This window comes from Aricia agestis, chromosome 17 (assembly GCF_905147365.1).
Source record: "Aricia agestis chromosome 17, ilAriAges1.1, whole genome shotgun sequence".
NCBI lineage: Eukaryota > Metazoa > Arthropoda > Insecta > Lepidoptera > Lycaenidae > Aricia > Aricia agestis.
In genome coordinates, this window is record NC_056422.1 from 12,437,183 (window position 1) to 12,451,691 (window position 14,509).

At 37.5% G+C, this 14,509-nt stretch overlaps 2 protein-coding genes across 2 annotated transcripts in view; one reads left to right on the forward strand and one right to left on the reverse strand.

The window, feature by feature from the left end:
• Positions 1 to 14,509, forward strand: part of LOC121735525 (SH2 domain-containing protein 4B-like) — a 53,829-nt gene that overhangs the window by 5,688 nt on the left and 33,632 nt on the right. The window lies entirely within an intron of this gene.
• Positions 8,712 to 9,835, reverse strand: LOC121735541. The gene has a single exon (XM_042126390.1). The coding sequence runs from the start codon at positions 9,460 to 9,462 to the stop codon at positions 8,851 to 8,853; it is 612 nt and encodes a 203-aa protein (XP_041982324.1). The 5' UTR covers positions 9,463 to 9,835; the 3' UTR covers positions 8,712 to 8,850.

Genomic DNA, 14,509 nt, shown 5'->3' on the forward strand with positions numbered 1-14,509 from the left:
CATAGATTTAAAAACAAAATCAATAGTTTTTAAATCTTAAGGATTCTCAAAGATCTTCACTTTCGAATTATTTTATCACCCAAAAGTCTTTAAAGATCTACACTTTGTATACAGGAATTATAGTCGATGTAATTGGATAAGAACAACATTGTAAGTCAATAACATTAAATAACATAGGTGCAATTCACTATTTATTATGTGTCTTGCATCATGCATGCAATGTGCCGAATTATTTTTTTATTTGTCGAAATAATATATGTTTGGTTCAGCACCCTTGTGACTCATACACCCAAATTCTAATGAGTCTGGCTTGGCATTTATTTCTATTTTTTATTCAAAATCAGCTATTTTTATGCAAAAATAAATGTCAGAGTCCGTTAAAATAATAATTATGATACTAAATACAATATAAGAGGGATTCACATTCAAAAGGAAACATAAATTTTTAATTCGTGTTTTAATTGCTCACATTTATGGATGTATAACACATAGACATAATATATAGTATATATTATGTCTATGGTATAACATTTTCGTTGAAATCAGTATTAGAAAGTATAGTTTTGGACTTTGTTTAACAGTGTGAAAATAAGGCCACTTTTAGAAAGAGAGAGATACATCCTTATGATAAGACAAAACCGAAAAGAAATCTTAGATTATTAACGACAGAAAAGAGGATCGATGGCATATAATGATTAATAGATTGGTATTTTGTTGTAATAATATGTTTGTAATGGAAAAAAAAAAATTAAAAAAGGTACAAGTTAAGTACCCGCAATTCCGATGCGACAAAATTTATTTATTAGGTGAGAACTGTACAGGAAAACTATCCAAAGTTCTTAAGTACATAATACACATTATGTCCTTCAATAGGACTCAAAGGTTTGGTGGCTTAAAGAAGTAACTGATAGACATACACACTTTCGCATTATGTTACTAACATATTTTGGTAGTTGGATGTTTGACAATAGCATTCAATATATTTTTAGGGTTCCGTACCCAAAGGGTAAATACGGGACCCTATTACTAAGACTTCGTTGTCTGTCCGTCTGTCTGTCTGTCTGTCGCCAGGCTGTATCTCAAAAACCGCTATAGCTAGACTTCTGAAATTTCCATAGATTGTGTATATCTGTTGCCGCTAAAACAATAAATACTAAAAACAAAATAATATCAATATTTAAGGGGGGCTCCCATACAATAAACGTGATTTTTTTGGCCTTTTTTGCTCTTAATTAATAATTATAAGAGGTAGGCAATTTAAAATTTCTACAAAGGCCTTAAATATATGTGTACTTTAATAATTCATAATAATATTTAAATAAAATAAATAATTAAGGAGGGCTCCGATACAAAAAACACAATTTTTGGCCTATGTTTTTCCTCTATAATGGTACGGAACCCTTCGTGCGCGAGTTTGACTCGCAGTTGGCCGATTTTTTAAGTATTTAAACGTACATATTTTATTATTGCTAACTTTCAAATACCGTCCATCAAGTAAGTTCAAGGCACATTCTCTGTATTAGGAATTTATCGATTTGGAACATTTATCTACGCTGACTGTTGCAAGAACCAGTATGTTTCGAAAGCATTTGTGGAGGAACTTATGGTTCTTGAAAAATGTGTAAAATGCTGGTTCCAAGGGCGCATTAAGTAGGGCAGTGAAAGTTGTAAGGGCAAAGGGAAAGGATTAGGAAGGTCGACAACTTATAATTTTTTACGGCAAATCTTGTGGTATTTGTTTAAAATATAACTGCCAGGTCGGTTTAATGCTTGTTAATGGTGGCAATAAAATCGAATAACACTATCCCCAATAAAGTAGTTTCTATGAGAAACTCCAACTCCCTAAACTGATGGGGCTGCCGCGATTCTGTAGCGCGTCAGGGATGTTCGCAGACGCCGGAGTGGACGGCTTTGCAGCAGTAATGCGAAAAAGATCTGCATCCCTGATGAGAAGAGTACGCGGCAGCTCCAACAGTTACCTGCAACTCATTGCGAGTCGAATGGACACTGAGTGTCCATTCATGATAAAATGGACTCTAATGCATGCACAGTCACACAGTCTCACGTGATTATTTAATGTTGTGCAGTTATTGTTATAATATTATGTAATTTTTAAATTTATAATATGGACCATGTCTGATAATAAACAATTTGAATTTAAATTTGAATTTGAATAATAATCTGTAGAGATACGATTCATCCCAAAATTTTTATATAGGTCTTAAATCAACGTTCTTCGTCATTTTTAAATTACTGAATGTCTATCTTTTCTTTGTTATAAAATCTAATTCTTACATAAGTATTCATCTCGAATATGCGGAAAAATGTGTAAATAACACGGTCGTATTATAAACAAACAAATGTAAACACCTAGACACCTATTTACACGAATTAAATGATAAGATAATTGGTGAAATTCTGTAAACATCGACTGATATCGTTGTCTAAATAATGATAGTGTTATTGGGTTAGGGTGTTTTTAACTTTATCTTTTCGTACGCAAAATGTTGCCCATAATCTACAAATAATAAAAACTATATTCGCCCATAAGTTAACGCAGTTGTTACCTAGGAGTACCTTTACTACTTTTACCTCTCTTATGATCATCTTCCTAGGTCGCGATTCTAAATTCGGTTCTAAGTTCACTGCCTTTAGCCCGATTCTAAGTTCATTTTGAAAAAAAAGTAATTACGAGTACGAGTGATGGTTAAGGAGGCGACTAACCCATAACTGTCGATTTTATAATTCATTTTTATACTTGAAAAAAAGCCCCGGATTCTTTCATTTTCTAAACATAGATACAACATTATATTTCCAAGAATTTGATCTGAGCGAAAATACAATATCTTAAAATTTTCTCGATAGAAAAAAATCACAAAGATACATCTAATTTTCACGAATTTTTCATACATTGCTTTAACGGTGCAATTAACTAAGTTAATATTTTAACACATTGTGTATAAAATTCTATCATTGAGACACAGGCCTGGCGGATTTTTAAAATGTTGTACATTTATCGAGTAAGTAGGTATATCTGAAAAATCTAAGTTGGCGATGATTCCGCGTCGTCTTTATCACCTGACATATGAAAGACGGGCGTGAGTGTGAAGAGAGAAGGACGATATTTGATTAGTCGTCCTCTTAAGACAGCCGCGCCTCGCCCCGCGCCGTAGCTGGAAGCGATTCGAGGTATGAGAATCGGGCCCCTGGGCTCTATTCCTCTTTTGTTCCATAAGACAATTATACTTCTAAGAATTCGAACTAATTGAACTAAATCGTTCACTCAATGCTCCATTTACTTTCAATCTCCTTTGTTTAGGTTCAAGGCTATTCGTCATCGGTGGATGGGTGACCGATTTGTAACCTTAATCCCCACATGCTAAGGTGTATTTTTAAGTGACATAAGCTATTGTTAGTAAGGCCTGCAGCAGTGGTAAGGCACTTATTCGCAATTAGTTAATGCCAAGGTCTTTAGGGTTCCGCACATGATTGTGTACTCTTAAAATTACGCTGAGTTCGGACAAAACGTGGTACGGTAGTCTTTGTCTTTAATCTAGTCTTTAGAGCAAGAAAAATATGGTTTCCAGTTTTATACCTTTTTAGTTTATACCGGGACAAAATGTTGCAAAGTGCACCGGAGAGGCGGAAACCGTACATTTTTCCGGGATAAAAAGTATTCTATTATCCTTTCCCAGAACGCAAAGTATCTCCGTGCCCAGCAAAATCGGTTCAGGGGTTTGGGTGTGAAGAGGTGACAGACAGACACACTTTCGCATTTGTAACATTAGTATAATGGACGAGTCTTCGATCTTGTTCACTTATTACTTCAAAGTAGCACGTGTATCTAGAACAGTGTATGTACCATAAAGTTAATATACCTATCGGAATAGACAAACAAAGGCCTGAGCAAGAGAGATGTCACTATCAGTAACACTGCGTGGTAAAAAGAGACGTGTCATGACAGCAGCACTCTTTTTTTGATGTCCAGTCGGCACGTGCCGCACGTTGACAATTTAATCTCATAGAAATCATGTTCAATCATGCTTGTGTAAGTGTATACGTACACATATTTTTACACACAGATGAAACCAATTTCGGTTTCGTTTGACAGCTCGAGATTGTTGCTCTATTCCGCTAGGTATATTAACTTTATGGTATGTACTGTTATCTCTTGTATGTCACTTTCTCGGAAACTTACGTAACTAGGGAACTAGCCAGGACCTTTCGTCTCTTTCTCGCGACTCACAAAACATGAGACAGCAGTTCTTTTTCTTTTCCTTAACCTAGGAACTAATTGTTTATTCGTATCATGTTACTTATGTAAGTTAGCATTTATTGTTACTTATTTGTATGTGTCGTAGAGACGAGAATGCGTAAACTCTAAGTGTCGAAACTTGCTAAACGTTTTGAATGTTACAAGTTACAACAATACATAATTTAATTTTATCTGATTGTTGTATAATAAATACTTTGAGTTTGGTCGTATAACCGACATTTTAAGTAGGGTAAAACTCGGCAAGACACCACATTGACTCTACAATACTAAGAACGTATTATTTGCATTAAAATTAAGCTTTATAACTTACAATAATTAAAGACGTGAGTGGAAGAATACGATTTACATTTTGTAACATGCGGACATTTACTCATTTTTTCCCATAGAATTTGAACAAACCTTGTAACTTATTAGCTATTTCATCACCTGGCTAATATATGTGACTAAACATAGTTTTTTTATTTCAAATCATTTTTCCAGCCCTAAAGCCACCATTATGCCAAAATACGGCAATTAATTCACTGTTACTTATCTGGTTCTTCCACTCGCGTCTTTAGTTATTTACTCTCGTATATATAATAAGATGCCTGCAACTTTGCCTTAATTCTTTTATAGAACATTTTTCCGGGTAAAAAGTATCATAAGTACTTTATCTCCTTACCAAATTTCAGCAAAATCGGTTCAGCTGTTTGGGTGTGAAGAGGTAACAGACAGATAGACAGACAGACGCACTTTCGCATATATGTAATTAGTATGGATTTAAACTGTGCCATACTTAGGTTAGGGCGTTATACGTCTACCAGAATCTGATGGCTGACGGCAGATTTTCAAAAAATATCCTTGATCATTGCATGAATTTATATACCTATAGAGTATTGGTACATATAATTGCAAGTTTGACACACAGTTTTTTTTTATGAAATAAGGGGGCAAATGAGCAAACGGGTCACCTGATGGAAAGCAACTTCCGTCGCCCATGGACACTCGCAGCATCAGAGGAGCTGCAGGTGCGTTGCCGGCCTTTGAAGAGGGAATAGGGTAATAGGGGAGGGTAGGGATGGGAAGGAAAGGGAATAGGGGAGGGTAGGAAAGGGAATAGGGTAGGGGATTGGGCCTCCGGTAAACTCACTCACTCGGCGAAACACAGCGCAAGCGCTGTTTCACGCCGGTTTTCTGTGAGAACGTGGTATTTCTCCGGTCGAGCCGGCCCATTCGTGCCGAAGCATGGCTCTCCCACGTATAAAATCAGCCGCTATAAGGAAAAAAGGATCAAAATGTTTTATTCCAATTACCCCGGTACTGCTAGAGTCAAAATTTTTTCTCACTTTTTGCCATCAGATTCTGGTAGACCTATAATTTCCTTAATTATAATAATAATAAAGCCTTTTATTCCGAACTTCAAAGATTTCTAACTGGGTACCCATTAGTTTAAACACTGATTATAAAATGTCTCTACGTTCGGTGTGCCTTATGGCATAGGCCTCCTCCAACACTTTCCACTGTTTTCTATCAGTTGCAATTCTTGGCCACAGGGGGCCCAAAGTCCATTTCAATTCGTCCTCCCATCTTCTCACTTTGCGACCACGGCTCCTTGAACCATCTCTTGGATACCAGACTGTTACTTGCTTGCTCCATTTATCAAGTTTGCAACGGAGCATATGCCCTGTCCATCTCCATTTTAGTCTGTCTATATGTGCAAGTATGTCAGTTAGTTTAGTTTTCTGCCTGATATCCGCATTCCTGACTTTATCTTTCAATTTTATTCCGAGCATGCTCCTTTCCATGGCTCGCTGACATTTTGCAAGTTTTTCTCTTTGGTTTCTTGTCAAAGCCCAGGTTTCGCAGCCATAGGTGATGCAGGGAAGAATGCACGTATCAAAAGTCTTCTTCTTGGTTCTAATACTGAGTTCCTTACTTTTCATTATTTCCTTCAAGGCCCAGTATTTTTTCCACCCAGTTGCGATTCTTTTGTCTATTTCTTTAGACATTTGGTCGCTTGGAGATATGATCTGCCCTAGATATACATACTCCTCAACATATTCGAGTTTTTGTCCATTGACAGTTATGTCTTCAGCTGTTGCATTTGTCATCAGTTTTGTTTTGCTCGAGTTCATTTCCAAACCCACATCTAAGCTTCTTTCTGCTAAGGTTTGTATCATGGATTCCAATAGTCTTGGGGTTTCCTCCAATATGACCAGGTCGTCAGCGAATCTTAGGTGGTTTAGTCGCGATCCATTTATGTTTAGCCCTAGCTGGTCCCAATCCAGTTTCCTAAACATTTGTTCAAGCACTGCTGAAAATAGTTTTGGTGAGAGGGGGTCCCCTTGCCTGACTCCCCTGTCAATTGGAAAGGTATCCCCTAGAGATTCTAGCTTGATACTAGCTTTACTTTCACTATAGATCTTTTTGATGATGTTTACGTAAGTGTATTGTACTCCTTGCTCCATGAGACTTTTCCATACATAACTATGTTTGAGGCTGTCGAAAGCTTTCGAATAATCTATGAAGGCTAGATAGATAGGCTTGTTATACTCGTTGTATTTTTGTATCAGCTGTTTAATGGTGTGTATGTGATCGATTGTACTGAAGTTTTTTCTGAACCCTGCCTGCTCCACGGGTTGGTTTTCGTCGAGAATGTTCGATATTCTGTTCAGTATCACTTTCGCAAAAACCTTATACACATTTGATATGAGCGATATGGGTCTGTAATTTCCAATATCATCCTTTGGACCTTTTTTATAGAGGAGTATAATATGTGATTCTGTCCATTGGCTAGGGATTTTCCCAGTAAACAGTATCTCGTTGAACACCTTGGTTAGTATCGGACTTAATTCACTGACTGTTCCTCGCATCAGTTCATTTTGGATTTTATCTGGACCTGGTGATTTTTCCATTTTCTGGCTATTTATAGCATTTACTACCTCTGATTTTAGTATTTGTGGTACTTCTTCCGTATTTTCCAGTCTGGGTTCTCTAACAGGTGACTCTATATTTGGCTGCCTAGAATATAAAGTGCGATAGTAGTCTGTTGCAATTTTTAGAATCGTACTACGTGTGGTGGTGGGTAAATCTTTGTCTCTTAATTTTGGTATCCATTCTTTACCCTTCTCTCGCAGCTCCTTGAGAGCTTTGCGTGTACCTCCCGTTTTGGCAATGTGGTTTTCTAGGGTTTTTATTCTTCTATTTTTTCTATCTTTTCTCATGTTTTCACGGATGCGTTTACTTATGTTCGAAATGTCTTTAATGTTTACCTTCTCCTTTTTTGCTATTAGATTTTTTCTATTTTCAATAAGTTTTAGAGTTTCTTGACTTATATAGGGTACTTTGTTCTTATCTGTTGTTTTTGTATGTTTTTTGAGTTTACTTTCCACTCTGTCATATTTTTCGCTTAGTTTCTTGTTGGAGGTAACAATTTCTATAAGCTTCTCTGTAGAGTCATTTGGGTCCTTCGCGTTACTGCCCACCTGTAGGTGGTTGCTTTGAAATATTCTTGGCCTAGGTTTTCTTGGAATCTGTGCAGGTAAACAACAACGTACCATACGATGGTTAGTATTAAAGTTGAGGTTTTGTATTACGCTTGTATCACTGAAGAGTTTTGCTTTGTTTGACAAGATATAGTCTATTTCATTTCTGACCTTTCCATCTGGGGATATCCAAGTCCATTTAGATTTGGGTTTTTTGCAGAATATGGAGTTTAGAAGTGTTAGGTTATGTTCAAGCAGGAACTCTACCAGTTTTTCGCCATTTTTGCTTCGATTTCCTTTTCCAAATTTTCCTATGACATTTTCTTCTCCAGGTTTTTGAACGCCTACTTGAGCATTAAAGTCTCCCATGATTACTATATTATTGTCAGAGTATTTTTCTGTAACTTCGCTAAGATTGTTGTAAAACTTGTCGATATCTGTTACAATTGCTTGTTCTGTCGGTGAATACACTTGGATAATTGTCCACGGTTTTGTGTGCTGCGGTATGGTTATATGGATTATTGCTATTCGGTCAGATATGCCTTCAAACCCAATAATTTGTTTCTTGAGTTTTGACTTTATCATAAAGCCTACTCCTCTATGTCCAGCCACTTCACCTTTGTAAAACATGACATAATGGCTCCTTTCCTCTATTCCTTCGCCTACTCTTCGCATCTCGCTTATACCCAGGATGTCCCAGTTAATATTTTGGACAGCCAGCTCCAGCTCATGTAAGCTTTCTGGTGTTCTCAGCGTTCGTGTGTTCAACGTACAAAAATATAGGCAACTTGCATTTCGTTTCTGTTTGGTTTTGTTTATGTTTGATTTTGTTACATTTGTTGGAGGGTAGTGGTCTTCTTCCCCCACGGTGACCGGCCGGCTTGGGGTGTGTTTTTCAGTTGTTGGTTTGTATAAAGTTGTAGTTTGTATTTTGGTTTGATTTCGGGTGCCGGCGGTCATTACATGTTTTTTGGATTGTCAGACAAGGATGATGCTCTACCTCGTGCAACATAGTTCAGAATATTAGGTTTTATTATTTCCTTTCCATTTTTATTGGTATTTTGAGGTGTCTCGGAGTCAATACTATAAATTTTTTTCTGCACTGATGTTTTAGGTGAGCCTGACTCCTCCCTTTTTCTTTTGTCTCTGGATTTGTCTGTTGGCTTCTTCATCGTACTTTAAATAAGCTACATTTCCCTTCTTTTTTTCCTCGATAACCTGGGTTTGAAGTTGCTTCCTTTTTTCTAGGATTTCTTTCGGAAAATCTTCTTTTATAAATATTCCTGGTGGGAACCTGTTTTTGTTCCTTAGTATGATATGTTTTTTCCACATGGATGTAACTGACACTATAACAGGGCGATTTTTGTTGGTATCTTTTTTGCCAATTCTGTAGACGTTACTGATTTCTTGGCTATCGAGATGTATTCCTGTTTCTATTACTATGTCTTTAATGTAGTCTACCAACTCTGCTTCTGGTTTTCCTAACTCTTTTAGTCCAAAGAACACTAGATTGTATTTCCGTTTTTCCTTGTCCATTACGTTGATTTTCTGTTCGAGCGTAGATATTCTCGCTTTAAGTTGTGTATTTTCCTCCGTTATTGCCTTAAGTTTTTCATCTAAAGCTTCCATAACGCATTTTGTTACTGATGCAGTGATTATTTTTGTTTGTTGGTTTAATTTGTCGTCTAATTTTGACAGCAGTAATTCCGTACTCTTATCCATCTTCTTCTTCTTCTTTTGGCGTTATGGTTAGGTGGTAGCTTTGATAGTCTGTAGCTGTCGGTGTCAGAGTGACGTTGAAATGGCGGTGAAAGAAGAAGAACTTTGTTGCCTGTTTGTTATGTTGGTCTCACTGTTGGTTAATGTCAATGACACTTTTAAGTTTTAGGTTATGTCTTTGGGTGGAGATTTCTGCACTTTTTACACAAATGAGTATGTTTTCGCACTGTGATCACTTTTCACTCGTAGATTTTGAAGGCTGATCTCGCAGATTTTGTATTGTACGATGTCGAAGAGGCACTATTTTCACTGTTTTTGTTAAATATTTGCGGAGCGCGGAGACGTACGTATTCACTCTATGATCGCCGGAACCGGTAGCTAGAAGAATTTCCTTAATTAATGGACGTTATATTTTAGAATGTATCTAACTTAGGCCTTGGCATAATACTGAAAAACTAAAATCCGTTTGGCACTCCCATGTCATAGCTGACGCTAATTTAATTATAACTGAGTTTTATTTGATATAGAGTTTAACAGAAAATGTTATTAAGCTAAAGTTTAGTTATCACTTATCATTAATAGCTTTCTAAGTGAAACCTTAAAACCCCTTTTATATTATTAACTTTATTATAAGAATAACTAGCTGTCCCGGCAAACATTGTTTTGCCATATAAATAATTTTAGGTATGAAAAATAGATGTTGGCCGATTCTCAGACCTACTCAATATGTTCACAAAATTTCATGAGAATCGGTCAAGCCGTTTCGGAGGAGTATGGCAACGAAAACTGTGACACGAGAATTTTATATATTAGATAAACTTCTTAAATGTATGACATCCTTGCGCAAAGTAACATATTAGAGTAAGAGCCAGTGACAGCCAGACTGTCGTCATTTTAGAATAGCTGAAAGTTCACCTGTGTATGATCCCTAAAGGTAAGAACGACGACGAACAATAATTCTTAAAAAAAATAGACTCTGAGGTGGTCTGGCAGTGGGAAGCGACTATCGAAAATGTCATGTGGAAGTCGAGTTATCCCCAAGAAATTAAAAAAAAAAGCTTTATATTTTATCGAGGTTTAGATAGACCTTCAGAACTGGGTACCTCCTAAAGTAATCGACCGAAACTCCATAATTGGGGGTCGTTCTTAGTTCTATAGGGGTCATCTCACTGAGCTCTATATTACACTGGACAGGCGATCGCTATCAATAAAATGTTCCTATTTGAAAGTCGCCATAATGGCGCTGATTGCTATGTAAAAGCAGTAGTGAGTGTACTTGGAACTACTATTTCGCAAATGGCGGTTGTAATTTTCTATGTAATTCACAGTACGCTCACCGCGGCGCTTCAAATCGGCACAAAAAATAGCTGTCAATTTGTATGGCATAGCCTGTCCAGTGTATTATAGAGGTCAGTGGGGTCATCTACAGGCAAACTTTTAGCTTTCATAAAATGACGAAAGTCTGCTGGTCTGGGTGTCGCTGGCTCTTGGGCCATAATTAAGTTATTTTAGTGTTGTGCACATGTCGACAATGCGGTCGCCGACATCTGGCACCACTTGGGAGGTATGTTTGTGCAAATCTTATACCTCATTAACTATGCTTCCTTTGTATGGTTATTGGTTAATCCTTCTTTTAAGTTTGACTTGTATGAACGTAATAGCGAGTTCACAATATCATCGAGTTCATCCAGCCCTGGATTACTGTTGGAATAATATAAACGGGCACTAGAATGCACTGGAATGCAATTTTGCACAAAGAGCTCCAGATTGGATCACTGGATTGGAATAGTGTGCCTTTATAATAAACGTAATTTAAACCGTTTTTTCCAAAAAACAGATTTTCCTCAAAGCGAACCAAACAATTTCTATTTTATTTAAGTTTTTAATAATAATAATTAAGGCGTTTTGTTTGTCGACAAGACCACTATATTGTAGAGTCAACCCTATTAAACATTCATATCGACATTATCGACACCTGTATAAATTATTACCTACCTCTAAATGAATTCATAATACATGCATATTATTATGGAATTCATATTTTATTAAATAATTTACTATGTATGTTACTTTGCAAGATTTGGTTTTGCATAATAGGCAGGAATGAAGATAAATATTATCTTCAAAATGTAACAACAAATACAAAATGCAAAAACGATAAGAATGACTTCAGCCGTTTGTTACTTTAGTTTTCTACCGACATTGGTCATCAGCGACCAGCAAAGTACCACACCAGTAGAGCAAAATGAAACCTTTACCACCTTTAGCCTAGGTCATAAGGTAGCATTTTATTTTTGGTCGGTGATGTCTTGGTAACGGTGTTTGGATACAAACGACCATAGTGTTATAGGAATCCCACACAAACATGTAGGCACCACATATTTAATTTTCTGTCTTAAAGAGTGAAAACTCACCAAGTGCATTATAAAATAATTGAACGAACGATCAAACGGGTCACCTGAGGGAAAGCAAGACAAGGGATATGCTCGAACGATTAAACTCGGATTCGAACAATACCGTGGCAATTTGACTTCGTCAACAAATCAAAGACAAAAGGTTCAAAAACGTCGCCCTGATAATTACGAAAGTCGCTGATTAAGGTTTTGGGTACATGCCGAATTTACGAATCTGTTGACATTAATCTTTGTACTAAACGCTGTATAAGTTTTGCATCAAAACTGTGTCGAGCGACAGAACTTGTATACAATACAAACTGTAGGAAAGTACTGTTTCATATTGCGTCGTTTATACTCACATCTGTTGGGCAGGCAAGTGAGCCGGGAAGTGGGCAGAGCGAAAATGGGACTGCCATTGTCATGCCGCTGCCGCTGCCTGACGCGGCAAGGCTGAGTCAGGCACTTTGCAGACGACGGGGCAGGGCGGGCCGGTCAGTTTCGCCGCGAACGATAGCACAAAGGGAATCTTATATTACCAACGCACACGGCAGAAAAAAATACAGCGCCGCAGGTGTCCAGCGGGCACTGGCGGCGCATGTCCGCGCGAGGAGCAGAGGCAGTTGCTAAACGTCACATTAGATACAGTTGCAGACGCCAGTATCACTAGCTTCTGCCTGCCTAGCATACGCCAACGAGATATCTCACTCTCGAGATAATTAAAAACTACTCGTCTCATAATGTCGAAATCTCGACATTATCTCGACAAAACTCTATAAAAGGTGTTATTTCGATGATAGATCTACGCGAGAAAAAATGTTTTTCATGCTAGGGTTAATAGAGATGAAGAGACAAACCATCAAACATCGAGAAAACATGTAGAGTGAGATATCTCGTTGGCGTATGCTAGGCAGGCTGGCGTTGAATCGTACTGTATTTAACAGTAGTGAACAAGTGCAACGTAACAACCAGTCGTTGTACCTATTCATTCCGGTCCAGCACCGAGTACCAGCAGCCTCAAAGCAGCCAACTTACAAGTTATTAGCCGAGTAGTGGCTACATCGTACACGCACTCGGAACACTAAGGTTGTTGACTTTTGTCACCGATAAGGTCATCATTTCCAGTAACAATTCAGTATTGTCTGTCATCAATTTGGCTATCGTTGTTGTCACTAAACTGTTTTCCATTCTGGTATTGCTATATGGCACCAATATGGCTGTCACCAATGCTTTCTGCTCCAAATGGCCGTAACAATGGTCGCTTATCGGCCACGAGCCACGTCATTACGATAGCAGGTCGACAATACAGGACAGATGGACATCTAGATTAGTAATTACTGTGCCCAGAGCCTAGATTTTTAATCTAGACTAGATGACTCTCGCAACTCAGTTGTGCCGTAGTTTATTAATCGCGCGGGAACCGTACATTTTTCCGAGATAAAAAGTATGTCCTTTCCTATGACTAACCTTCTCTCCATTCCTTTTATCAAAATCGGTTTAGCGGTTTATGCGTGAATAGTTGACAGACAGACAGATATAAACACTTTCACATTTTTAATATTATTTATGACCTGTTTTACCGCTTCCTGATAAGATGCCCGATAGGGTTATTTGACAGATTTTCCATACTCCATCTGTCAAATTAAGTGGTGGATAGCCTTATCAGGAAGCGGTAAAACAGGCCCTCAGTATAATGGGTTACCTGTATTATAGTATAGTCACAGAATACATATTAGTTGGTATAGTTGACTAGCTAGATAATGTGCATGACTTCGATTTAGATTATTTTGCCCGCAGCTCTTATTCGTGTTGTAAAAATTTAAACACGATTTATTAGTTATGAAATTATTAAATATCCTATCCCAGGACTCAATTTATTCTATGTTTATTGTTTATCAATATCACAATAGATCAATATTCACGAGTATGAAGAGTTGACAGACGGAATACATCGCAACAATTAACAAATGTCTTATTATGACTTTTTAACTCCTCCAAAACGATATTTTTTTATAATCTTAGCCTCAACCGTCCAAACGGTTATGTTTATTGTATAACACAATTATACAACATAATACGTGTAAACAGTACGACGTGGAGGCGGAGTTACTTTCGTTGCGGGGAAAGTGTATACAATTCGTGTGAACTATCACCATTCATCACCTTCTAGAATCTCTAGACGCTTCGCAGAGAGCCGCGAAAATATAGAGCCTGTTAATTTTTAGGTTCTAGGTTTTAGTCCATACTAATATCATAAATGCGAAAGTGTGTCTGTCTGTTACGTCTTCACGCCCAAACCGCTGAACCGAAATCTGGTATGGAAATATTTTTTTATCCCGGAAAACTTTACGGCTGCCGCCACAGACATAGATCAAGATAGATACCGCATGTGTATGTACTTCGCGTGCCATTTCGCGATCCCAAACGACGAGCAATGCTCGTCTTTCAAAAGTATGTTTTTTAGTCTGCTATCGGAATCGGACGTCAATCGGAATTTTAAAAATGCCTAAATGCCTAAAAGTGCCGTATTGAGCTGTAGAAATTCAAATAGAAACGTTGGCCTAGGTAATGGATATCGTCGGTACGTCACAGTAGGTAGCAAAAAAGTGACACGCTCGTTTTCATACAAATGAAGCGACATGCGGTATCTATCTTGA